Source organism: Ictalurus furcatus, chromosome 29 (assembly GCF_023375685.1).
Source record: "Ictalurus furcatus strain D&B chromosome 29, Billie_1.0, whole genome shotgun sequence".
NCBI lineage: Eukaryota > Metazoa > Chordata > Actinopteri > Siluriformes > Ictaluridae > Ictalurus > Ictalurus furcatus.
This window is the reverse complement of record NC_071283.1, coordinates 14907758-14935682: the sequence shown is the minus strand read 5'-3', so window position 1 is coordinate 14935682 and position 27925 is coordinate 14907758. Positions and strand designations below refer to the sequence as shown.

The window sequence follows — 27925 nt, the reverse complement described above, 5'->3', positions numbered from 1 at the left end:
ACTTTATGTAACACGTTTTGCTAGGCAAATGATAGTGATCATGGAATCAATATGCAAATTATGCCGTTCATGACGTCATCTGGCGACTTCAAGCGATTTTTGAGCATACATTAACTACCTTCCATTGAAAACACCTGGCAGCTCTGTACCAGTGGCTCTCCAGAGCCCCAGTCCATCTGGTGGTGGTGTTATGAACTGCATGGTTGGTGTGGCGCGTCAGTAATTTGGGAGGAGAACCTGTTTACACGGTTACGCACAGCCAGTGTGGAGAGCGCGCTGAACACGAGCCACTAACACCAGTGACAAACCTGACAGTGCGTCTGGCGCAAAACAGCACTCTACCTCAACTGACTCAACAGCGCGTGAAGTAGTCGCAGCTTGTGAAGTCGGACCTTCCGGAATGTGTTTCAAACCGATAAATCGCTGCAAGTGACACTTGAGTGAAAGGAGGGGGGGAAATGGATGGAAGGATGGATGGATGCGCGTTTCTCTCTCAGCTGTGGAAGCAGGAAGGTGTGCTGCGCTTTAAAATGAGACTCGCTGCCAGCAGAACACACGTGTAAACTTTTCTTTATGGAGTTTCAAAATGACATTGTCTAATCTGAACCAGAGTCATGACGCGCGCAATCTGTCTCTTTCCGAGGTTTCTAACAGCAGCGGAAACGCGACGTGCGCCGGAACCGTGCTGGACGCGCAGGTCGTGGCGGTGGGAATCTTCCTGGCTGTCTTCATCCTGGCTGCGATCGTCGGGAACATTTTGGTCATCCTGTCTGTCCTGTGCAACAGACACTTACAGACAGTGACCAACTTCTTCATAGTCAATTTAGCCATCGCGGATTTGCTCCTGAGCGTCGTGGTGTTGCCGTTCTCCGCGTCTCTGGAGGTGTTTGGATGTTGGGTGTTTGGACGCGTGTTTTGCAACATCTGGGCTGCTGTGGACGTGCTGTGCTGCACCGCGTCCATCCTCAGCCTGTGCGTCATCTCCATAGACCGATACATTGGAGTCAAATACTGCCTCAAGTACCCCACGATCATGACCGAACGCAAAGCCGGGGTCATCCTGGTGCTGGTCTGGGTCTCCTCGGTGGTCATCTCGGTGGGGCCGCTTTTAGGCTGGAAGGAACCTCCGCCGTCGGATGAGAGCATCTGCAGCATCACCGAGGAACCCGGTTACGCTCTGTTCTCCTCGCTGTTCTCCTTCTACCTCCCGCTCATGGTCATCCTCGTCATGTACTTTCGGGTGTACGTCGTGGCCCGGAGGACCACCAAGAGCCTGGAAGCAGGAGTGAAGCGAGAAAGGAACAAATCCATGGAGGTGGTGCTGCGGATCCACTGCCGGAGCTCACCGGACGACGCCGGCGCGGGGTCGAAAAGCAAGAACCACCCGCTGCGCAGCTCGCTCTCCGTGCGCCTCATGAAGTTCTCCAGAGAGAAAAAAGCAGCCAAAACTCTGGCCATCGTGGTCGGGATGTTCATCGTGTGTTGGCTGCCGTTTTTCTTCGTCTTGCCTTTAGGTAGGTGGTGTTTTTGTGTCGATGTATTGTGTGAATTCCGCGCGTAAAAAAAAAGAAAATAACACATTACTGGAGCAGAGTTGAATTAATCCCTGAAGTACTGAATTATCTCTCAGAATGAGCTGCTATTTTAGATTTGAAATTTAAAAAAAAAAAACTGTAATAAATTATGTTTTGTTCTATTTTGATCCACGATTGTAAATTTGTCCATTTTAATGGGGGTGGGAGGGGGGAGGGGGGGGGTGTATTTATTTTTTTACTTGTTATTAATTTGCTTGATCTTTTTATTTTCATTTATTTCTTGCTCTTTTGAGAACAGATCATTAAGTGCACAAACTCCTGCATCAGCACAGATGTTTTTGTTCTTCTAGTTTTACACTTTGGGATGATTATTATTTTATTTGATTCATATTTTGATGTTTATTTATTTGTATATTTCGCTCATGCATGTATATAATGACGGGCACAGTCCTGCTTCAGAAGAGGGTTTTTTAATTTTTTTTTTTCTTTTGTAGAAATTATACATTGGTTTTAATTGTATTAAATTAATCTGTTATTATTTATTTATTTATTTATTTATTTATTTATTTTATTTTTTTGCTCAGTCATGCAACAGATGTTTTTATTATTCTTTCTCCAAATGCATTCTCGCGCACGCATTTCCCCTGCATGCTGTTATTATTCAATGCCACATGAACATCCTGAACACTGAAAATCCTCTGCACGCTCACAGAGCAGAACCACCAGCGTTGAATAAACAGAGGAACAGCTAAAGAGCCTAATCTACTCGTTCCGGTGCATTTAAGCATCATAAGCGTTAATTAAACTCTGTGGATTTGCTATGAACATCAAACTGCGGCGAGTCGAGCTGTGTGTAATCCTCCTGCACCCCAACACCTATAGGCCTATTAAATACCTATAAATACTTCAAGCACGCTCATACTTATAGGGATACTGAATTCATGCATATACATGTTTCACACGTGCACACCCATACAGTAAATACCTATACGTGCTACACACGTGCGCATGCCTACTGAAGAATAACCAAAACGAATGACGGTCTTTCTTCATGTGTTGCAGTTCTGACACTCTCTGAAACGCTCGATGTTCATGAACGTCACTCAAGGAACGTAATTACACCTTAAGAACAGCTGATGTTCCACGCCGTTGTTCCTCAGCGAACAAAATGTTCCTGTTGTCCTGACGAGTCTAAATAATGAACAGAGAACGGGGTGGGGTTTTTCATAGCTAGTACAGAACAGTCACGTGTAAATAATCACATAATTCTTCACTTCACGTGTTATTTTCACACACGGACTTTTCACGCCGTTATATTTCCCACGTGTTTCTTTTTTTAATCGTGAATTTATTTGCTTCTTTGGGCATATTAGGTGCCTACACACTTTGGAACCTTTTTTAAGTATTCTAAGTGAAATTGTCCCACTCGGGGAACCCTTAAAAGTTCTATGTAGAACCTTGCGACAGGATAGCTGTTCGCTTGCATGTAGAACGCTTGTTTTGGGCACTTAATGATGAAATGAAGCCATAAAAAATAAAAACAAAAAACCTGACAGTTTATTAGCTACATTTTAAGGACAGGTTCTAGGTATTAAGAAGTTTGCGCTGCACGTATACCCACAGGGTTGTAATCTTCAAAAAAAAGTGTCCTCCTTAGAAGCAAAGAACTCGTAACTATCCAAAGAACCCTTGAGGAACACGTTTGTTCCTGTTAAATCTACAGCACATGGGCTAAGATGTAGCCCTGAATACCTGCTATACAGGTTAAAAGGCTTATCACGTATCAATGGTGGAACTCTTCTAGTTATCTAAGAACCACTGAGTTATTCGGGCAGGTCTGGCATTAAAGCTGTAGACCTGGACAGATGTTGGTGAAATACCTCGTCATAGCGATGGAACCCATTCGTGTTCAACAGGGGGTCCTCTTATGAGAAGAAGTTTCATGCAGAAACCCTTTTAGAAAGCTATGAACCATTAACTATATATATATATATATATATATATATATATATATATATATATATATATATATATATATATATATAAAAAGAAGAAAGCTCGATGAAGGTTTCATTTTAACGAGTACAAGATAGCAGATCGATACCATGGACCCGAACGCCGAGGATTTTTAAACGAACTCAAATCTCTTTGTGATCTTTCCTTTGTGAGTCATATAAGTGGGTTCTCCATGTAATAGTGTATTCTCTGTGCGATTCTTTTGCTACAGCTTTCCAGTTTGTATTCCCATGCGTTCTGATAATTGATTGACAGCTTTATCGAGCATACAGAAATAAATACGTCCAGCCGAGTAGAAACAGTTGAACGATCTGATTCACGAAGGAGGCTTTTATGGGCCGAAGCGTTCTCGCTGTCGCGTAACGAACAGCGTCACGATCAGCGCTAATTACAGTAAGGTACGCCTGCCCACGATTTATCCCTCTATCCCGTATCTCATCCCTGAGTGACGTCTACCATTAATTAATCGGGGTTAAAGGATTTTATGAATCGAAAGTGGAAATAATCTAAAGGGTGAAGGAGCAAAAGCCGAGCGGCCATTCACACAGCACATCCAATTAGCCTCGAGTTCTATAATATATTCAGAATGAATATTGCCAAAAAAAATGGGACTTATAATTAAATCTGCTAAGAAATACTCTCAAAAGTCCAAAGGAAATAGTCGTGTTTAACAGTAATCAGATTAAATCGTCAATTTTCTGAGTTTTGCAAAAGTTTAGCAACGCTCTAAGGAGATTAGCAAAGTGCTGTGAATTATTCTGTATCAATTTGAGCTGAATTACGCTGGTCTTCGTTGGCCGATGGTGCATTTCACACATGCGTGACCCATAATTATGCCCTTACCTCCTAGTATTTTACTCTTGTTCCTTGCAAGGCCGATCTGATAGCATCTCAGGGTGAGGTCTGAGCAAACCGTGTGGTAGAAATTCCACATTAATGCAGGAGACCGTGCTAGTTAAATCTGTTCCATCGCCGGAGGTTAGCATGATGCCGGAGGATATTAGTCTGAGATTTGCTAATAAATATGCCAACTATTCCCCTGTGGCCTTGCGTTGTATTTCGCCATAATCACACAGAGTTGACGAGGCCAGTCAAGTCAAAACCACACACACACACACACACACACGCACACACACACACATGCAAGGCCAAAATAAACAGAATTAGGTCACTTGCTTGTGTCTGAGAATTTTACCAAACAAAGTATTTATTTCTAGACCTTTTGATTAACGACTTCTTCAGTAGAACCTTTTTTTTTTTTCATTTAAAAGGAAGCATTGCATAGGATTCATAATCGGATCTTAAGGACCGCATGGACAGTAATCCATTTGCGGTCGAGGTGTGCATTGGGATTGGGATGCCACAGGACCCGACGAAAAGGTTTTACGTTCATACGAATTGTGAGATCAACAATGTCAGTGAGAGTGGTTGGGATTGGTCATGGGATTGGTCAAAAATGTCTTTGGGAGTGGGTGGGTTTGGACAAGAGAGTCTTTTTGGGCAGACAGGACTGGCTAATAGTGTCTTGCGCAAGTGAGCGGGATTGGTCGAGGGTCTGGAAGAATGGACAGGATTGGTCAGAAGTGTCTGTGCTGAGTGGGTGGGATTGGTGAAAAATGTCTGCAGGAGCGGGCGGGATTGGTCAAGAGTATCTTTGGGAGCAGGTGGGATTGGACAACGATGTCTGCAAGAGCAGGTGGGATCAGTTAAGAGTGTCTTTGGGAACAAGTGGGATTATACAACAGTGCCCGAGAGAGTGGGTGGGATTGATCAAGAGAGTCTTTGGGAACAGGTGGGATTATACAACAGTGCCCAAGAGAGTGGGTGGGATTGATCAAGTGCAGATGGGAATGGTTAAAATTCCTTCAGGAGGGTACACACATGGTGCTCCTGCATTGAGAACCAAACCATTCCTAACTAACTGTATAATGTCTAGGATTCTTCAAGAGTTCTTCATGGTACTAAAGTAAATTGGTCCTACTCTGAATTGTTTTTCTGATATGGAAACACTTAATGACTGGTTTCTAAATAAGAACTTTAGGGGTTCACACAGAAGGATAACGAAAGATCTTGTCAGTGTTTTCGACTGAACCTTTTCTTAAGACTTTGTGTTGGCCAAGGCAAGCCTGTGTATAGCTCTGTTGTAGGGTTCAGCATAAAACCTTTAAGGTTTGCGCCATAGGGACACACCGAAGACCCATTGAGGATTTAGGGTGCTAAATGGATCATTTTATAAAGCGTTACGATTTTTTCTAGAGCTTCATGAAGTTACTCACCACACTAGCAATATTTTGAAAATGAAAGTCCTATGATTCCTGACGGTCCCTCAAAACCCACAAATATTAATGAGTCCTCAACTGTTTATTTTCCCCAATAGTTACCGAAGGACAAAGCAGACTAACCATGAAATTAATGAGGCATTTCACAGATCTAGAGTAAAGCTCAAAGCTGCTGCGCTCTTAGGAAATAAATCTAAATCTAAAACCCTAAAGAGTACTTCAGCTACAAGAGTGTTTTCCATTCATTGAGGTTTTCAAATAAAGCTCCTTCAAGAAGTGAAGAACCCTCGAGGAACCTTTTTTTCCCTCCAGGTGTAGTGTAGTAATTTAGTTCTTCTGAGATAGAAGACATGGATACCGCACTGAATAAAATTATTCAAGTAAATAGAATTGAAAAAGTAATAAAAGTTAATCGATATGAGCAAAGTACATCAGCAACACAGAGTTTCGTCTGAATCTGCACCAGGACACGTGTCTAACGTTCTGGATGATCATGTTTATCTCTATAAAACTCCTTTTAACTGTAAAAACTAAAATAAAATAAATAAACTTCAATAGGACTCTGTAAATAACAAACTTAAGGGTTACCTTTTACATCTAAAAAAATATTTTTTATGTAAGTGGGCGTGGCCTAAAATTCCAACGAGCATTCTTGATTGACAGCCACAGCTTGAGACATGACTCAACAACTAAATACTGGTTTAACTTTCACTTCGCATGTCAGCTTTTACTTACTAGGCTAGCTTTCATTTCATTTAGCGTGCTAGGGTAACTTTCCTCATTATGTTGGCTTTTGGTAGTAATAGTTCTCTTTTATTCGTTAGCTTAGCTTTCACATGCTAGGTTAGATTTTTCTCAGTAGACTAGCATTCTGTCATCTTTTGCTCACTAATTTTCGTTTACTCAGAAGATTAAATTATATTGATTTTTTTTATAATTATTATTATTCCCATTTACTTCTCTTTTTCGGTTAGCGTTCACTCACTACTTTTGCTCACTAGGTTTTGTTTCACTCACTTGATTAGCTTTAGTCACTAGTTTGTTTTTTTGTCACTCGCTACTTTAGCTTTCACTCTAAAGACTAGTTTTCAGTCATCTTTTGCTCGCTAAGTTTGCTTTTATTCGCGTATTTTCTGTCAGTACGTTAGCTTTTGGTCAGTAGTTTCTGCTTACTTGCTAGGTGAGTTTTCAGCCACGTAGCCAGCTGTTACTGGCTAATATGCTTTCCCTTGCTATGTCACCATTCATAGATGTATAGCTTTAATAAAAGATGTTTATCTCATGCAAGCTTTATCCAAGAATAGCTCCGCCCACTTTTCATTAAAAGAACAGAAACTCTGGGGACCTACAGTACATATAGACATTGGAAAGTGGCCAATTCTTGTGTATACTTTGGCGTGCGAGATTGTAAGAGCAACATTAACCTGATTCGAAAGCAATCACATGTTTGTGGTTCACCGCGACCGAAAACCAAGACAACATATTCATTTGTTTTCTTCTTCGTTCGACTGTTTGTATCTGACTGTGTTTGTCCTGAATCATCAATTAATGTTAAGTCGAGGTAATATTCTTACCAAGTGGAACTGCTACTAAGAACTGGTCAAAGAAAGTGCACGTTGTGTCCAGTGAACCGGGGCCGGGGATGCCACGCTGTTATTTTATTACAGGCTCATAACTGTATTTTGTATGAGTAATGTGTTTTTATTTTCCCATACCACTGAGAACACCCCGCCGTGAAGGAGAATTTATAAAAAAAAGTATCATGCCAAGGGAAATAATTAAATCAGGCCAAGGCCAAACTTAACTGAGGGCTATTTGTCCACATTTTGTAGAGATTCTAAAAATACATGCAAAATGTAACGTGGCCATATTTCTGTAGTGGAACAAATGGAACAAGCACAGTAGCTTTATCAGTAATGTTCTTTCATATTTACTTACCCATATCCAAATGAAGACTATGCATTTTATTGTTAAAAAAATTTTTTAAAAAATCATAGCGAGGGAAACTATCATAGGCTAATATTTCATAATATATTTTACAAATTTCCAACCTTCACTTAGCAAAATAAAACATTTTCAAGCTTGGCATTTGTAAAATAAATAAATAAATAAAATGGCTAGATAATTCATTATCATTTGTTTTACAATAATCATAAAAGAAAAAAATTCACTATATTTAAGATATTTATCACTTACTGTGTGTAAAAAAAATTTTTTTTAAAAAAGTCATCTACACACTGGTGTTTATATGTTGTTTGTTTGTTTGTTTGTTTGTTTGTTTTTTAAAATTTTTTATATCATTAAAAAAAGTTCATTTTGCTTTTTTTTTTTTTTTTAAAGTTCTCCATCCATGCTAGAATTTTTAAACATTCTTTTCCAAACATTTTCCCTCTGGTGGTTGAGGGTTCAATTCCCGCCTCTGCCTTGTGTGCGTGGTGTTTGCATGTTCTCCACATGCTTCGGGAGTTTCCTCCAGGTACTCCGGTTTCCTCCCCCAGTCCTCTGCATTGTAACCTGATTGGCATTTCCAAAGTGTCCGTAGTATGTTAGTGTGTGTGTGTGTGTGTGTGTGTGTGTGTGTGTGTGTGTGTGTGTGTGTGTACGATTGTGCCCTGTGATGGGTGGACACCCCGTCCAGGGTATCCTTGTACCCAGAGTTCCCTGGGACAGGCTCCAGGCCGGCCTCGACCCTGTGTAGGATAATCAGTACAGAAAATGGATGGAATGTTTATAAGCTATCATTTTTCCATTCTCGTTTAATCACCTTATCGCGTACTGCTGATGTGTAATTTGACAGAATCTTATATCAGTTGCCGCTTGGGAGTATAAAGTTAGAAGAATGAGATTTAAGCGAGTGTTGAGAAATGTGATAGTGTGAACACCCTCCTAATAAGAAAACAGAACCTTTTGTTCATGTGTCTGGTGAGGTGACGGATGTTGATTTATAGGAAACGAGATGAGGTCGTAACGTTTGCAAAAACAGAACTGAACAGGAACTCAGCGGTGATGGAGTTCACTGGAGCGCTCAGTGAAGATAGTAACGATGCCACTTTTCCATATCCAACATGGACGAAGCTTCCAGATATACACCTTGTTCTTTCGTCTGCTTGGTTAACCAGCTCGCAAACATTCGATTTCACACAGTGTTTGTGTCGTTAAACAGTTAACTTCTCACATTTTTGAGCAATTTAAAATGAAACCTTTGTGCGGTTCTTTCGTAATCTTTTGTTTTATGATTTGCGCATATGGTGTTCTAGCACGTGTGCTGCTACATGCTTCAACAATGCGCAGTGCCGCTTGACCTCCTGGGAGTACCGTAAATGCTTTTGGTTCTGATGTTCTACAGCACAGATTCCCAACCCTGCTCCTGGAGAACCCAATGTCCTGTGTCGTATAGCAACCAAAAAAAAAAAAACAAAACATTCAACTGGAAGCTTTGATAAGACGCCAAAAGTTTGAAATTTTTACCTTTGAGCAGCAGACAGTTCACAAATGCTGTGCAGCTGTGTCACTTTTCGACCATCATTCTGAGATCAGCCAAAGTGCTTTGAAGGAAGAACCTCGCAGAAATTATACCTTAGGTAAGGCCATTTGTTTCCCCCTGATCAAAGAGATAGAGCCGGTACTACAGTGTGGTTTTAATAACAGCCCTGCTGGGGCATTTATAAACCTGGGCACTGATAGGGAGCGACCCTGACCTTCTCAGAATGGCTGCATGGCGTCGAAAGGCTGGCATATCTACCAACTGTTTTATGTGATACACTGACACGCAGCTCCTTTACCCCCTACACAAAGGGCGCAAGGCCAGGTGGTGATAAGGCAGCTAGCCAAAGTGCACTAAACTGAAATGCTCACCCTGTGAGTATGTGTGAGTCTGAGAGCAAGACTTGAATGAAGATGAAGCATGAAATGAGGGGTGAGAATGACAGAAGCCAAGTGAAAGCTGAGAGAACGTGCATCTACAAACTTGATGCTGATCCAACCTTGGAGAATTCCACTCCTCTCAAAGGAGCATCCTATCATCAGATTTTATTTTTTTTCCCTTCTCTATGAGAGTCTGTCAGATCTTGTTAGCGTATTGGACCATCGTGGTCCTTTCCAGAATTACATTGAGACATGGGTATCAAATTAAAGGAATACTTACTTTTTCCATGCTGCATGGAATGGAAATGATGTTGGTCAGACATGTAATATTAAGATCGGGTTTATCAGATCAGGCGCCTCTCACGCAAGGATCACAGACTCTCGGATGCTTGAGAACGCGACGCCGCTCAGCTCCTGTCGAATCAGAGAGATTGAGTCAACTAACGAGCTTCAGTTTGTCTATCCAGACTGTTAGCTTCTGTTATTAACCAGACATGTCCGTGGGTAAATTGTCCATCTCATACATTTGGGTTGAGGGCATGTGGGTAAAACGTGCTATTTTACATGCTCATTTGAACACATTTTAGCTTACATAAGCATGTCAAAGTTGAGAAAAGTGCTGCAGTAAGCAGTGGTTGTGTATGATAATGCTAATCACGTGCCTTCTGTATGATTTAGTTAGGTTTTTTTGCTTCTCTGTTACTGGCTCTGGTCGAAGAATGACAGCGAATCAGCAACAACGACAGAGAACGTTGTGTTGAACTATGATTTCGTAAAAAAAAAAAATTAAACAACGTTTCTGTCTATCTTCTCTTTCTACCCTCAGGTTCTTTCTTCCCTGCTCTGAAACCTTCCGACGTGGTGTTTAAAGTCATCTTCTGGTTGGGTTACTTCAACAGCTGCATCAACCCAGTCATCTACCCCTGCTCTAGTAAAGAATTCCAGCGAGCTTTCACTCGCCTTCTTCGCTGCCAGTGCCATCACCGACGACGCAGCTTACGCCGCTTCTACGACCAGCGCTGGCGTACAGCCCTCAGGGGGGCAGCCAGAGACTCACGGGGTGACTATCAGCCCGGTTTCTCCTTCCATGATTCCTGCAGCAGCTCGATTTTCTCATGTCGGACCAAAGGCGGCTCCCTGAACCTGAAAAGCTGGAGCCTCTTCCCTCCCTTGCAGAAGTCTTCCTTCCATCTGAAGGAGAAGATGAACAACTTGTCTAACAAGATCAAGAGCGGCGCAGGGAAGAGTTCAATGCCCTCGTTGGAGAGGACCGAGATCGATACGGTGGCCATGGGGATCTACAGCGAGTGCAGCGAGCCAAGCGGGTATCAGATATACGATCTGACGGAATGTTACGGCTTGAAGGAGACAGATATCTAAACAGAGGCGTTCTCGTTTTGCGAATGTCTGGCAGCGAGTTGCTCAGAGACAGACACGTAATAAAAAACGTCCCAAACGCTCACTCTTTTAAGAGATACAATTCAAGCCCAAGACAAGGAAATGTGTTTTTTTTTGTTTGTTTTTTTTCTTCAAAGACGAGGACAGACATTTATTCTCACAGGGGTAATTTAAGCATTTGACTCTCAGTCGTGAACAAAGAAGGTGCGGATGTTTGTTATTCTCCCCTGTAAAGTAAAACTACTGCTTTACTCCATACACAAGTGCCGTCAGTTGGCATACAAACAGACTCTGCACTCTGTAAATCCATGTGGCCTTTCTGTAGAATCCTTTAAAGTCACCCAAAACTTTGTCTATATTGAATTATAAAAACTGGTCATTAGAGACACCTGTACTTTTACCCTCATCCAAAAATAAAGAAATCAAGATTATATCAAGAATCCTGACCAAGAACTCCAGATTATATTAATATGTAAAACACTCTGATATGCTATTATAGGGGATAATTCAACGATAAGGTGATATGGTTCATCACTTCGTCGTAAAATAGTTTGTTTTCCTGTAACAGAACATCCCGAGGAAAGTGTTTTATCCCTCTTCTACAGCAGCAGTTTTCCAATGATTCCATTTTTTTGTTAATTAATTAAAGAATGATGTTTTATCCTTTTATAGTTATATTTAATGTCGTGGAACATCCATGAAACAGAGAAACCACAACGTCTAAAAGAACTCCGGGTTAAAAACAACCCAGATTGGGTTATTTTTAGCTCAGCGGCTGGGTAAATAATAGGACGGAACACATTTTGGACTAAACTTAACCCGTCGAGTTGGGTTGTTCATTTTGACCCAGCAGATGGGTTGTTTTTCAACCCAAAGGATGGTTTCATTTTTACAAAAACGCTGGGTTAATTTTATTTCATAAATGGGTTAATATTTAATATTAAACTTTGAAAATGTCAGATTTTATAAACCACATTATAAACAATTTTTTTTTATTTATACACAAGAAGGTGTTCAGAAATGTATCGCTAGAGCTGCTAAAGTGGTGTTTATATATATATATATATATATATATATATATATATATATATAGACTTTGAAGTAAATGACTCAAATAAGTCATGTATTTAAGACGAAAACGTCAGATTTTGATCAAACGAGACGTCTAAAAGTAACCGACTTACGATCCAGTGGGCGTTACAAACAAGTACGCCAAAGCTAACGAAGATAGCGGTGCATTTAATGTTATGTAGACTGTTATCGCACAATTTTGCTTTTTCTAGCGTACAGTAATAGTTTTATGGATAAATATATTGATACGAATATATTGGTTTCTCCAATTAAATGACCCAAAAGGCTCAACCCAGTGTTTGGGTATAAAAAATAACCCAGCATTTTTTTTTTAAGAGTACAAACTTCAAGTGTGTCAGAAAAAAAATATATACAAAGCTCTGTCACTGGAGACTCCTTCCAAAATTGCTTCCAGTCAATGGCTGTAAGACACAATGGAACTTAGGACACCGAATTTCACAATTCTATGAAATTGTGTCTTCCTTTTGTTTGGTTCTTGGTTGAGATGGAGAAGAGATTGGCTAAAAGTTACTTATGATAAAATGTTTTGGTTTAAATACAGTACGTTTCGGTCTTTGATTAGCCGTTTTTTTGTCCTCGTAGGGAACAAAATTGCTCGTTGCTAAATGAACGCACATAATACATCCGTCAATGCAAGAAGGAAGGTCGTGCATGTGAGCGGCCTTTAACCACTAAAACCACGTCGATTAGCAGCCAAAATAAAAGTCTAAAGATTTTCAGCTCCACAGCTTTCCGAAAGCCACTGCAGTGACATGTTTACATTTGGAGCAGAAAAATGTACACATTTGATATAGTTTAGGGTGACTTTAAAACGACGGTCACGTATCAGAATACCACTAAAGAGCTCGTTCGTAACATCGGAGCTCGGCTCCATCCTCTGAAACTAAAGACCTAAAGACAGGGAGCTACTTATAACTGTGAGACATCTGAGGAACCGGGAAACCCGTGGTACCGCTTGCTATTTATGTACTGACTTGCCAAGACGTACTGTGGCGTTTCCACACAGTATGTAGAGTGCTCATGGTTTAACCGAAACAGGTTATTATTATTATTTAAATTGAACACAACACTCTACTTCTATACACGGATTTTGACTATATGTTGATATTGGTTTGAAATGGAACGCTTGATCCTTGAAACCAGGCAACGAGCACATAACAAAAAGTTTTCGTTTTAATTCTTGAATCATGTTCTGAATTCATTCGTATTTGCAGATGTGATGTCCATCCATGTCTGATGTAACATAAACAATAAATCGAATAGAAATAAACTTGTACATTTTGTGTATTTGATTTGATAGCTTATTATTCTCTGTCACAGTCTTCTGGAAGCTCTGCACTGCAGGCTTTAGGAAAAAGAAAGGGGGGGGGGGAAACCATATTGAATAAGTTAAGTCCATATCTTGGATCAAGAGCCACCGATCTATGCCAAGCAATGCCATGTGATATACCAGACGTACACTGAGCTTAAAAGTGAACTGTCATGATGTTATCTAAGCCGATCCTCATGTCGATTTCTATCAGCTTAAGTGGGTCCTTTTGGCTCTTAAGTAAAGTGTTACCTAAAAAACTAACCACAAGAATCTCGCGAACAAACATCTCATGTTTAAGAAAACAAGACGAAATGCTGACCGGTCGGTTTAATTATGATGTATGTGAGCCTGCTGAGTCCGAGACTGACCTGAGATCAGGTCGACGTGTCGAATTCGAGCCAAGGAAAATGTTGATGGAAGCAAATAATCACGCAAAGTGTTCCCTGAAGTTAAGTGAGATGTCATCACATTATGTCCTACCATCACAGAGTTCTACAGAAAAGGAATGGCATGCCTGATGGTACAAGTCATGACAAAGACTTCCTGTTGTGGACGGTTTAGAAACGGAGGACATGGCATGCTGTAACTGCAAGGACGGGGGCGAGAACACCGCACTTCCAATAGCTGCAAAAATTAGAACATTTTACACAGACGTATCCATCTCTCTCTCTCTCTCCCCATCTCTCTCTCTCTCTCTCTCTCTCTCGCTCCCCATCCCTCTCTCTCTCTCGCTCCCCATCCCTCTCTCTCTCTCTCTCTCTCTCTCTCTCTCGCTCCCCATCCCTCTCCCTCTCTCTCCCTCTCTCTCTCTCTCTCTCTCTCTCTCTCTCTCTCTCACTCCCCATCCCTCTCTCTCTCTCTCTCTCTCGCTCCCCATCCCTCTCTCTCTCTCACACACTCCCCATCCCTCTCTCTCTCTCTCTCCCCATCCCTCTCTCTCTCTCTCTCTCCATCCTTCCCTCTCTCTCTGTCTCTCTCTCTCCCGATCCCTCTCTCTCTCTCCCCATCCCTCTCTCGCTCTCTCTCTCTCTCTCCGTCTCTCTCTCCCCATCCCTCTCTCGCTCTCTCTCTCTCAATCTCTCTCTCTCCATCCCTCTCTCTCAGGGTAGACTCTCCGGTGCCAGTTCTCTGTCCAGTACGTCTAGCTCCAGACTAATTATATAATGCAAACACGACCATATGCCACATTCCTATTTTTGAACCATTATTTTTCTCTCGTGAACATTTTTTAGAGTCTGCATGTGACACTGACGGTGTCTAATCACTTATTCATAATCAAGCAATGACAGCAGATGGATGCGCGAGATGATTAAATGATTAGAGAATCAGGTTTCAGCAGGTTTATCCTGAAATAATGGGAAAATAAATGGGTAATTATTTATATACTGTCATTCCAAACTGATTTATTATTTATTTACTTACTTACTTACTTACTTACTTGCTTACTTACATTAGTACACAGATTTAGTTATACACGGTGTCAACATCTTAATGTGCAGGAGGGGTACAGTTTATTTAAGAGTTAGCTCAGCAACAACAGCAGAAGGCATGGTATCTGACGAATAAATGAATAAATAAATGAATAAATAAATAATATTTGTTCTGAGGAAACATCCTGCATTTGTGAGAAATGAAAACAAATCAAAGCAGACTAGACTCGCTTATTTCGACAGCAAACACAATCACTGAGTGGGAACACTGAGGTCTCGCATTTACACAGGAAATACTACAACATTTGCATCTATAGTCTACAGTATAAAAGAAAAATAAACAAGATTTGTCTTGTATAAATGTATAATTTTGAATAATTACAAACTTTGAATAATAAATCAAATAAAAAAATACATTAAAAAAAACTTTGGCCCCTACCTCCCTGGTTCCGATACGCTACTAGCTATGGCATACTACGGCATGTGGCACATTACTGCTATACTACTATGCTACGCTGCGAGAAGAGACATCCGTCCACCAATATTGAGGTATCATTCACATTTCACATCAGTACGTTCAGTATGTCTTGTACTGTAGTAGGTATCCTTAGCCCAGAGCTAGCTGGCTGGTTAAATTTGCGTAAACTAGCTTGAATTTGCATCATCAATTCTCAATATAAGATTTTGGCCCAACCCCCAATCTATACATAATCAAAATAAACCACTGATTAACATATTGTAAGCATGATTCTTTCTTGGGACCACCCCAAGCTTCATCGGTCTGCAAATTGGTCTACAGTGGTCCATCAAGAGAAATCCTTTTCGAATTTGATCTGTAGAATTGCAGCTCAATGGTGAGGTTGTGTGTCCAGGACCATCAAGCTGCCACTGTTAGGTCCTCGAGCAAGGTCATTCACTTTCATCTGCTCAGCTCAACTGGAAGTCACTTTGTGTAACAGCATCTGCCAAATGAACACGCGTACGTACAGGACTGTAGGTGGAACCTTGAGCCCTATTGTTTCTCTGTGCGCTCATTTGTATCCTTCTTAGACTGAGAGAGGTCCATGATAGGGGCTGATCCGGGCAGACATATAACACAACCCATGATCATTAGGAAAGCCCTACGGAAGGACCTGTTGAAGAAACCATAAAGGAAAGGATTCAATGAGGAATTCACGTAACCCAACCAAAGGAACACATCCCATATCACACTTGTTGTTCTGTACTCAATAAAAGGATCCACAATGTTCACAGTGAAGAAGGGCAACCAGAAGAGGAGGAAGACACCCATGATGATACCAAGGGTTTTTGCTGCCTTCCTCTCCCTCCTCAAGTAGTTGCGGTGCTTCTGTTTTTTGCTGGAGTTCTTGCCCACACCAGTTGCCATCTGAGTCTCCAAAGCACTTATCTGCATGGCTTGTCGCTTGGCTGCTTTGTAAATCTTCCAGTAAGCAACTAGCATTGTAGCCATGGGAAGGTAAAATGCCACTAGTGAAGCTATGATGGCATAGACACGGTTTACCAGAAGGATGCATACGTTCTCAGGTAAGGGTACGTCCACACCAAGCTCGTGTAGCCCCAAGAGGATGGGACCAAAGGAGATGAGCAGTGGAACAGCCCAGCATATGACAATAAGCAGAGCCACACGATTCCGGGACATCTTGAAGGAATAGACCAGCGGGTTACAGACGGCGTAGTATCGGTCAAACGCGATGCAACTCAGGTGGAAGATGGAAGCCGTGCAGAGCATAACATCCAGGCTGGAGTGCAGCTGACAGAATGTTTTTCCAAAGTTCCAGCAACCTTCAACGGTTCGTATCATGCTGTAAGGCATAACCACCAAGCCCACCAAGAAGTCAGCCACTGCTAGCGACATGACAAAGGAGTTTGTGTGAGACCGGAGCTGTCTGAAATAAGCAATAGCCAGCACCACTAGAAAGTTTCCAACCACTGTACAGAAGATTCCAATGATTATGAAGCTGTACAGGGCTACTCGGAGACTTGGGCTCCTTGCTTTGGCACAAGCTTCCAAATCACCAACAAATGACTCATTACTGCTGTCCATCCACTCTGAGCTGTTTGCCATGGCTTTAGGTATGGTCTAGTGGGAGACAAAAGAAGCAATACACATAAGCATGAGTTAGCATCATTTTCATTGAAATACAGGCCTCATTGTGTCCCCTTTGACCATGCTTGGTTGTATTTTCTTCTATCATGCCCAGTTTATTTTAGGCTATGCCACTCCTGATTCCTGATTGCTTTGCTACTAATCTTGGCAATAATCTATTCTGTGAAAGAAAGCAGGCATTCTGGAAGTTTACACAGGATGACACAAGCCTCCAAAAAATGAGGGATCTGTGCAATATCTGGTTATGGCAGGCTCAAAACAACCAAACAAATGTCACTCAACTACTCTGACATTCTTGCAGCGCAATGCCTTTCATGCTGGTGGTGTGCCAAAAACAACAGAAGAGAAAAAAAAAACCCTTAATTTAACCTCTTTCAAGGACTGAATGGAGTTCTTGCAAATGGCCCCAAGTGAAACCACCTGGATTACTCCAAAGGGGAAATGATCAACAAGCGTAATCTTATCTCTGCCTCAACTCTATGCTAATTGGTCCCAATGAATGAGTGATAACAGAGTGCTAACAAAATTACATCATCGGTGTGAACGAACAATCCCGAGGATTAGATCCTCATAAACAGGGTTGCCAAGGCTCAGACCAATTACGTCTCAGAATATGCACATCAGAGCCCTGAAACCAGTGCAAACATGTTGATGGTATATGATCCGAAATGAGTCACTTAATTTAAGTGAACTTTCTTCTTTTTCATCATGTCATCGTTATGTCCCAAATTTTCTTACTTGAAAAACAAACAGTCTCTGGTTTTCATTTCAGTTCATTTTGATTTTGCTAGTCACGGCTCAGTGCATGGGCGCATGAAGCAAACTGGAATCCCTGCTGAACAATCCAGCTTAGTCTGACCAGCTGCCAGTCGCTAACACAAAGAGTGTTAGCCTGCACGCGTGTCTTCCTTGAAAAATCCTGCTTGTTCTGATCGGCAACCAGTTGCCGAATCGCATTCTGATCAAACTGGTAGACCTTTTTTTTTTTTTTTTGCCAGCTACTAAGATTTCCTATTACTTGATTGAAATGAGCAACAAATGGTTGGGATTTTCTCTTTGCCTTTGATGTAACATTAGCATTAAATGTAGTAATTCAGAAGCACTTACCAGCTGGTAAAGATGGTCTACCAGTTTGAATAGATTGCCGGATGTTTTGGGAACCTGTAGCTGGTCAGACTGAGGTGTTTTTTTCAGCAGGGATTCCACTTTGCTTTGTGTTTCCATGCACCCGGCCGTGCCTAGCAAAATCAAAATGAGCTGAAACTAGTTGATAAGGGGTCACATCCAGGGAGTATTCCTGCCTTGTTCAGTGTTCTCAGTCCAGAATAGGCTCCAGATTAACAGCAACACGGGCCAGAATAAAGCGCCGGCTGAAGATGAGTGAATGAACGAACGAACGAGCTAATAATGACATAATTAAGTCTCTCAGTGAACCAAACGTGATTATTGTCAGCCATGTTTGACTAACAGAATTGAAAATTAGATTACATTCCAAGATCCATTATGATATTATTATTCCATCATTGATGGACACACTTGCTGGAATGAAATCAGTTAACATTTTAATCGATTAAAATGTATTGGTCGATTCATCCATCCATCTATACCACTTATCCTACACAGGATCACGGGAAGCCTGGAGCCTATCCCAGGGGACTGTGGGCACAAGGCGGGGGACACGCTGGATGGGGTGCCAACTGGTCGACTCATTAAAACTAAAAAAAGTTTTATAAATCATCTTAGTACATTGATTCGATCTCATCCCTAAAGCTTTCAATGAGACAGCGAATGACTGTTCCTGCGACGTTATGATTGACTGGTTCACGTTTATTTTTGCAAATTCAAGTCTGCGGGGAATTCAGACGAATCCACAAGGCTCGTCAGTTTCTCAGCCCGTGACGGAAACCTGTAAACAACATCTGGGAGTGTCTGGATCTGGCAGAGAATTAAAAATAGGTGGGAGGGAAGGACAGAGAGAGGAGGGGCATGCAAATGGTTTTAGTTCACTAAGAATCGAAATTTAATGACCACCACTGGGACAAGTGAGTGGTGTGGTATCTTCCAAAGTGATTATATACAGAATATTGTCACGAGCTAATGCATCATCGCTTATATGACGATGTCGTGTAAGTGAACGAATGTTTTTTTGTTTGTTTTTTTAAATAAAAATCTCAGTTGTAGTAGAGTACCGTTAGTTCGGAGTTTGTGAGGAGTCACAGTTTGTAATCAAATCTCGAAATCTTTGTTTTTGGTGTAATATTTCTTCTCGGGTGATCACACGGCGTGAGACCCTCCACAAATCTAGATTTGATCGCTTATCATACTTCTTTATTTTCCCGCCAAAAAGCCTTCGGAGGAGAAAGTTAAAGTTGGCGCATGACAGAACTGTAAGAGTTGTGTGAGTTTGAATGAAGGGGTTAGGAGCTTTTGAGGAAACCCGGCACGAAGCCAGTAGAGCACTACAGAGTTGAAACTCATCTGCCGATCCGCCGATCTAGCTTTACGACTGTGCAACACTAATCATTTCAATGTCAAGCTATTGATAGCTATTCGATTTTAGCCTCCCATCTACTCTTACGCAACTCTATACAGTGCGTTGTTGTTGTGCTATAAGTGCCTAATCAGAGTCATCCAGATTGGCTTGAATGTTACAAACATCACTCGGTTCACGTATACCTATTTCTTCGACTCCTTCGATTTTCTAACTCTTGGGGATTTAACCCACTGAACCATTCGATTGAACAAAAACGTTCAGAAGCATTTCAGACCAGCCATTCTTCCGTAGATTCAAGCCGTGTGTATACACCTGGTGCCTTCCCTGTAATACATACTGTAACTCATGTCTTACTCCAGAGAGGGTTCAGTTTGACCTTTTTTAGTTCGGGATTATATTACCGGAGTTCAGAAAGGCCAGTTCTGCTCAACATCCCAGCACATCTATACAAACAGAACCCCTACAGACAAGAACCCTCCGTCCATCTGACCACTCACACACAAGTGGCTGCTCATTAAGAACAGCCTGTGTGGACATATTGCAAACAGGAAGTGTGTGTGTGTGTGTGTGTGTGTGTGTGTGTGTGTGGTCCTTTCCCATCTTTTACCCAGGCAATTAAATCCCTTGAGTGCACAGTTAAAACATGCTACTATTCCCCCCACCTCACCCCCCACCAATGCAACCGATTTTAAAGTTAAAACCCAATCGGAAAATACTTCTAGATCAAGTTTAAAGACCTACAAAGTGCTTTTTATTTATTTAAATCCCTTCTCGTGGTAAACACTCGCTACAGAGAGCAAAGTAAATCGTCTGTAATACTTAAAGAGTTATTTTTAGGTTTTTTTTTTTTAACAAGTCCAGCTTCTGCTCTCACCAAAAAATGTTGTTTATCTGATTCGGTTCAAGGAATAAATTCTGCCCGGGGAACCAAAACAGAGCTGCTGTGCAGGGCGAGGTATGTGTTTAATAGGAAATTTGTATATATGTATATATTTTTAAAAATAGTTTACCTGCATTTGTACACTTTCAACAAAGGTGAAAATGATGAGGCGTGAAAAAAAAAAAAAATTCAGTTGGAGTAAAATCCAATAATTCAGGCTATTCATATTTTAAATCAGTAGCACAAAGTCTGTCAATTCAGTGTACAATTAACAAAATATAGTAGGTTATATAAGGAAAATACTGCATCGGTTTATTTATTTATTTTCCAAATCAAATACTAATAACAAAGAATAGCCAGGGATAATTATCACTAATATAAAGCTCCAAGGTACAGGTTTAATGGTTCATGCATCAGGTTTAGAAGTTTCTGGCTTTATTTTCATTAGTTTATATATATTATATAGTCTATAGGTAGTATATAGATTATATAGAATTTATAGTCGATAGATTATATAGTTATATAGTTATAGTTTTTATTATAGCATTATATGTTTTGTTTTCATTCTTTTTTTCCTTTTTTTTTTTTTTTTGCATAAGGACATTTTCCAATATTCCAATAATATTTATTATTCTTTTCCAATATTCCAAAGAGTATTGTTCTAACACGTTTTTTTTTGTTTGTTTGTTTGTTTCTATAGTAACAGCGCGTTATAAAATATACAATAGAATTTTATTCTCATTAACTACAAGAAAGACAACAAAGAGAGGCTGGTGAAGAAAGTGAGAACACCTTTGTTTCGTGAACGTTCCACAAATGTAAACAGATCAAACGTACGCTGTGTCGTTCTTTAATGAATTTAAAAAAAAGAATGGAATTGCTGACAAATTGCTGTGATAAAATGGGAAGAAATACACACAGTATTCGAGGAAAATAATCGACGTCAGGGTGATCCCTGTACCCCCGCTTCATCCCACCAGCTCTTTTTGTTTTAAACAAATCCAAACTAATGATAGCTTTAACGGGGAAAGAAAACCACTGGAAGCTTAATAGCAGTACGTGGAACGGTCTTGTGTCATTTCTAAACTGTTCCTGATACAATCGTTTAGTAATATTTGAATATCAACCATGTGTGAAGATGACTTATGGTGTGATATCCCGTAGAGGATGCAATGCAAAAAAAAACACCACCACCAAAGTGCTGTGTTTAATGCGTGAGATAATATCACTGTACATGTGCTTAAAAGGATGAAAAGCAATAATATCACAGAATCTTGGAGTTTATACACGTTTTTGGTCCCCCTCCACCACCACCCCCACCCCCTTTCCAAAATTAATCTTCTAATTAAGAACCCTTTTGTTTTTAATCTATCTCATCAAAGAACCGATTGAGAAACTTACTGCTATTAACTAAAATATAACAGCTACTACCTTTTAATATTATTAATGAATGTTTGTCATTTAAACAATTTGGTCCTTGTTATTACTCCAACTGCAAAAATCTGACGGGAAACGACGGATACTCACTTCCAAAGCGAGAATATACTTGCTTTTCCGTGTTCAGCTGGTCGAATGTTTCCTGCTTGCCCTCCTTCAGCCCATTCCTGATGGACAGACGCTCCGATGACAGGTCTGACGATGATCTGATGATGAAGACGTTGGCGATCTCATACGCGCTCGCTCTGTGATGTGGGTAGGTAAGATGCGTCTGGGTGCGTGCACACGTTTGTGCCAATGTGTGTGCGAGTGTGAGCATGCTAATTTGAATGTGCTACATTAATTACAGCAAAAGCAGAGCTCTGTTTGAATGTGGGCAGGCGTAAGGGGCAGCGGGGTATTCAGAGTCGGCCATTGTGATGCTAATGAGATTTTTTTTTTTTTGCTTTTCATGCGCAAAACGTTCACTGGATTATTTCTGTTTAATGCGGATCTTCAAACGGCGTCCGGACGGAACATGACTACGTGTTTGTGATGTTTCAATAGGATTCAATTTGTTACCAAAGTGTGAAAATTCACTTTTTTTTTTTTTTCTATTTGAAATTCAAACCCATAAGTCCTTACAAAGTAACCTCAATGCATCGTCCAATCCTACAGCAAGGTCTTGCACTTTTTCATAAGCAGTGAGCTCGAACGCAAGGCCGAGCAAATTCAAGGACAAGGATGCATTTCCAGGAGTACAGGGCACCTGAGTTCTGCCGGGGTCGGGCTTTCTGTGATGAGATGCCATCCATAATGAGGTCTGAGTAGCAGCTTGGAGCTGTGACGGTGACGAGGAGAGCATGTGTTAGGTGTCATCTGCATACCAAAGTGGTAGGATAATATTAAAACAGGAAACAGAATCGGACCGAGTACTGAGCCTTGAGGGATGCCAGTGAAAAGCCTACATACAGGGTATTCGACTAAAATTTCTATATTGTTCATTTGAAATACACAATCCTCCATCGATGTGGGTGTTCAGAAGTTCTAGCGAGTACGTTGCAGAAAGGAACTCCAGTGTACGCATGGCGACCTGAGCGCCGTAGCCACCATCGCGCCAGTGTCATCACATCTGCTTTAATTAACTGTCCCAGGTTTTAAAAAGGCACATAAAAGGCTCACCCACTCACAAGCCATTGTTATTACGGACCAGTCATTCATATGTAAGCAGAAGCAGTGCTTTTGAACAACGAGCTAAAGAGAGGCAGCCAGCAGAATGTTTATGCTGAGACAAAGACTCAGCTGCAGTAATTATGAATTTGATAAACTGGGTCCTTTCTCCATTTCATTATTTTGTCCTTCATGAAAATACATATAATTCAACATTTACTGTTAACATTTCTAATTCCCTCTGCCAGTTCAAGCATTGAGAGCCTTTAGGGTGAAAAAAAAAAAGTGTGAATAAATGTCTCATTTATTAGTAATATTATTGTCAGTAATAGCAGGAACAGTGACGGTATTGTTATTGATTATAGCAGGAAGAGTGACGGTATTGTTATTGATTATAGCAGGAACAGTGACGGTATTGTTATTGATTATAGCAGGAAGAGTGACGGTATTGTTATTGATTATAGCAGGAACAGTGATGGTATTGTTATTGATTATAGCAGGAACAGTGATGGTATTGTTATTGATTATAGCAGGAACAGTGATGGTATTGTTATTGATTATAGCAGGAACAGTGATGGTATTGTTATTGATTATAGCAGGAACAGTGATGGTATTGTTATTGATTATAGCAGGAACAGTGACGGTATTGTTATTGATTATAGCAGGAAGAGTGACGGTATTGTTATTGATTATAGCAGGAAGAGTGACGGTATTGTTATTGATTATAGCAGGAAGAGTGACGGTATTGTTATTGATTATAGCAGGAAGAGTGACGGTATTGTTATTGATTATAGCAGGAAGAGTGATGGTATTGTTATTGATTATAGCAGGAACAGTGATGGTATTGTTATTGATTATAGCAGGAACAGTGATGGTATTGTTATTGATTATAGCAGGAAGAGTGATGGTATTGTTATTGATTATAGCAGGAACAGTGACGGTATTGTTATTGATTATAGCAGGAAGAGTGACGGTATTGTTATTGATTATAGCAGGAACAGTGACGGTATTGTTATTGATTATAGCAGGAAGAGTGACGGTATTGTTATTGATTATAGCAGGAACAGTGACGGTATTGTTATTGATTATAGCAGGAACAGTGACGGTATTGTTATTGATTATAGCAGGAACAGTGATGGTATTGTTATTGATTATAGCAGGAAGAGTGATGGTATTGTTATTGATTATAGCAGGAACAGTGATGGTATTGTTATTGATTATAGCAGGAACAGTGATGGTATTGTTATTGATTATAGCAGGAACAGTGACGGTATTGTTATTGATTATAGCAGGAAGAGTGATGGTATTGTTATTGATTATAGCAGGAACAGTGACGGTATTGTTATTGATTATAGCAGGAAGAGTGACGGTATTGTTATTGATTATAGCAGGAAGAGTGACGGTATTGTTATTGATTATAGCAGGAACAGTGATGGTATTGTTATTGATTATAGCAGGAACAGTGATGGTATTGTTATTGATTATAGCAGGAAGAGTGATGGTATTGTTATTGATTATAGCAGGAACAGTGATGGTATTGTTATTGATTATAGCAGGAACAGTGATGGTATTGTTATTGATTATAGCAGGAACAGTGACGGTATTGTTATTGATTATAGCAGGAACAGTAATAGTATTGTTATTGATTATAGCAGGAACAGTAATAGTATTGTTATTGATTATAGCAGGAACAGTGATGGTATTGTTATTGATTATAGCAGGAACAGTAATAGTATTGTTATTGATTATAGCAGGAACAGTGACGGTATTGTTATTGATAATAGCAGGAAGAGTGACGGTATTGTTATTGATTATAGCAGGAAGAGTGACGGTATTGTTATTGATAATAGCAGGAAGAGTGATGGTATTGTTATTGATTATAGCAGGAACAGTGACGGTATTGTTATTGATTATAGCAGGAACAGTGATGGTATTGTTATTGATTATAGCAGGAACAGTAATAGTATTGTTATTGATTATAGCAGGAAGAGTGATGGTATTGTTATTGATTATAGCAGGAAGAGTGATGGTATTGTTATTGATTATAGCAGAAACAGTGACGGTATTGTTATTGATAATAGCAGGAAGAGTGATGGTATTGTTATTGATTATAGCAGGAAGAGTGACGGTATTGTTATTGATTATAGCAGGAACAGTGATGGTATTGTTATTGATTATAGCAGGAACAGTGATGGTATTGTTATTGATTATAGCAGGAACAGTAATAGTATTGTTATTGATTATAGCAGGAACAGTGATGGTATTGTTATTGATTATAGCAGGAACAGTGATGGTATTGTTATTGATTAGAGTAGTAAAATGAGTAGTTATTATTGGTTTTACAGATATTGGTTGTGTAATACTGTACACACAAACAGTAAGTATTTATACAGGAACTTACAGCAAATAAACAAAAACAACAAAATGTGTGTGCTATATGGTTAGTAAGCTTTGGGCTCTTTAAGCGTTGTAAACGTTGAGGAAAGGAATCAGGACATGCATCATATACGAGTAAAGCTGTCTGACCCGCAAAATTCACTCTATTCGCTTTGGCCTGGCAGAACAATGAGACGTTAATGATTTAGTATGTGAGGGGAAACCCACTCAAGGACCTAGTGACTCACCCGAGAGTAAAAACAGCCTGTAATTACTCAGTGGTTATTTAAACTTATGTGCATGGGTTAAAGCTGCCAGTTTGGGAAGACAGATAGAGTATAATGAAGACTGGCAGGAGGAAACAAGCTCCGTTCCCCAGAGATAAAACTGGGTCATATCCGACGTGCCCTAACGTGGCTTCCTTTCTGACCTGAATGTATATGTGCACTGGGAGTTACTGATGTTCCAGCAAAGCTCCGAAAGCAAACACACAGTGAGGACATAAGTGTACCACTGTAAATATGACCCGGAGGACTCTTTGGATGGAAAAAGAAATCTGTCTAGTGCAGCAAACATTGGAAAGAAAAATGCCTTTAAAAAAAGAAGAAGAAGAAGAAGAAGAAGAAGAAGAAGAAGGTGCTGCAAAATCATTTGGACACGAAATGTTTTTTGTTTTTTTGCTTGTTTGTTTTTTTTTGTATGAAATGCAGGGTCAAAAACGAAAAGGAAAGGTCAAAGAAAAGATCAAAATTGATCTATCCCAACATGCACACCAGAAACTCCTCCAGTGTAATAAGCGCTTCTTTTTGCTTCATCTTGCTCCATGAAAAATGTATTTACGATTTAATCAAGTCCTCTTCATGTTGCTTTAATAATGCTTTTAACGTAACCGCTTGAAATGTGGTTTTCATTCTAAATGTACTTTGTGAGGTTCTTTTGCATCTGTTTTCCGTCTGATTTGCATTAATGAAACCATTCTAAGTTCCCGGACAATCCGGAAAATGATTTTTGAAGAATGTTCATGCGAGGCAAATGGACTAATTAAACACAATTCGGCGTATTTCCATTTCCAAGTGCTTGAAGAGCATGTTAGGTAAATGAATGTGACAGATGCTGACATTTTAATAGGAAATGTCTGAGAATAAGGCAAAATCTTCGTACCGTGTCCATGCGACCACTCTGACCATTTTCTTTACAGAGTTCTTGTTCTGTGTGTCGGATTTGGTCTGTTTTGGTGCCAATACAATCCCACGGGTTTTCAGAACCTATAACAGGATACCAAAGTGTAGGACGCCACTTTAAACACCCAGGAAGAGGCGTAGACCTCTGAGGATCAAAACATAGAGGGTGTTTGCAATGGGAATGAGCTCTGGCCGAGTGTGATAAGAAAGATCTTAGTCTTCTATCAAACCCAGACTCCATGACAAAGCGGAGAGATAAAACGTTTTTAAAGCAAAGGTTGATTTGATGGCTTTTCCTTTGTGTTCACAAAAAAATAAATAAAAAAAACAGCTTTTACTTCTTTTCAAGACATTGTTTTGAGTCAGTGCAAGAACTGAAGATGTCCTCATCCAAATCCTACCGCTTTCATTTCCTTCCCACTACACCACAATGTATTATTTTCTTCGGAGAGAAAACAGAGGGAAAGAATCTGATAAGGACAATAAACTTAAACATCCTAATAAATCGAATTGAGTTATGAATTATACTTAAAAGGAACACGGACAGACGAGGATTGAGTCGCCAAACACTTTACTCAAGTCAAAATAAGTCAAATTTTGTTTTTACTAAAGTATGATATTATTCATTACACAGCATCAGATTTATATCTCAAGACATGCAGTGCTGATGATGATGGTGATGATGATGTCCATTCAATGTAGACAAAATTAATTTAAGCACACATTAATAAATCTATTCTTGAACAATATACATTCACAACATTAACAACTCCTATGTGCTTGCTCGCTAATATTAGCAGTTAGCTTCATCATGAAGGATCATGAATTCTTCTCAAGTTTGCATTTTTAGTGCACTGGAAGAATTTTGTGATTGAGGCAGCCCTTAAAATGGCCGACGTCTTGACTACTGAACTGGAGAGCTGATTGAGGCATACACAGCCAAATCAAATTCCGAGTGTTAATTCAACACCCAGAGTGTTTATATAGTCCAATTTGACTAGAATTCAAATCAACACTGGGGATTTTGCCGTGTACCCACGGTCACACTCGCCAGATTACTGAGCGCACACATCTGCACTCAATTACAATCACCACCACTCTCACAGATTAAACAGACTCTCGGTTCCATTCTCATGTTCGTTATGAAGTATACGCTCTATGTCTTTTGTACCAGTCTGTACTAAACCGTTTGAGTCATTGATTGTTTCTCTGGTTTTGACCGAGTTTTACTCTTCACGTTTTTGCTCGTGCCTGCCCTTGTTTACATGCATGCTGTTTGCTATTTAATATCCTATTTATTGATTGGTTAAAGTTACCTCAAGTAAAAAAAATAATGGTGTAAATACTGCAAATT

At 40.1% G+C, this 27925-nt stretch overlaps 2 protein-coding genes across 2 annotated transcripts; one reads left to right on the top strand and one right to left on the bottom strand.

Moving 5' to 3' along the window:
- The first annotated feature begins 238 nt into the window (after positions 1-238).
- On the top strand, positions 239-12124 carry adra1d (adrenoceptor alpha 1D). The gene is made up of 2 exons (XM_053619530.1): positions 239-1514; positions 10521-12124. Exons 1-2 carry the CDS (start codon positions 587-589, stop codon positions 11072-11074), a joined length of 1482 nt encoding a protein of 493 aa, XP_053475505.1. The 5' UTR covers positions 239-586; the 3' UTR covers positions 11075-12124.
- A 2714-nt stretch (positions 12125-14838) lies between these two features.
- Positions 14839-22027, bottom strand: LOC128604295 (5-hydroxytryptamine receptor 4). The gene is made up of 2 exons (XM_053619324.1): positions 21956-22027; positions 14839-17027 (listed from the first exon to the last, which is right to left on the bottom strand). The coding sequence occupies exon 2, from the start codon at positions 17010-17012 to the stop codon at positions 15939-15941; it is 1074 nt and encodes a 357-aa protein (XP_053475299.1). The 5' UTR covers positions 17013-17027; positions 21956-22027; the 3' UTR covers positions 14839-15938.
- Between the last annotated feature and the right edge of the window lie 5898 nt (positions 22028-27925).

Excerpts from the sequence above, each read along its gene's own strand:
- LOC128604295 (XM_053619324.1), bottom strand. The coding sequence starts at position 17,012 with ATGGCAAACAGCTCAGAGTGGATGGACAGCAGTAATGAGTCATTTGTT.
- adra1d (XM_053619530.1), top strand. The coding sequence starts at position 587 with ATGACATTGTCTAATCTGAACCAGAGTCATGACGCGCGCAATCTGTCT. Across the intron at positions 1,515-10,520 it reads TTTCTTCGTCTTGCCTTTAG|GTTCTTTCTTCCCTGCTCTG; the intron begins GTAGGTGGTGTT and ends TTCTACCCTCAG.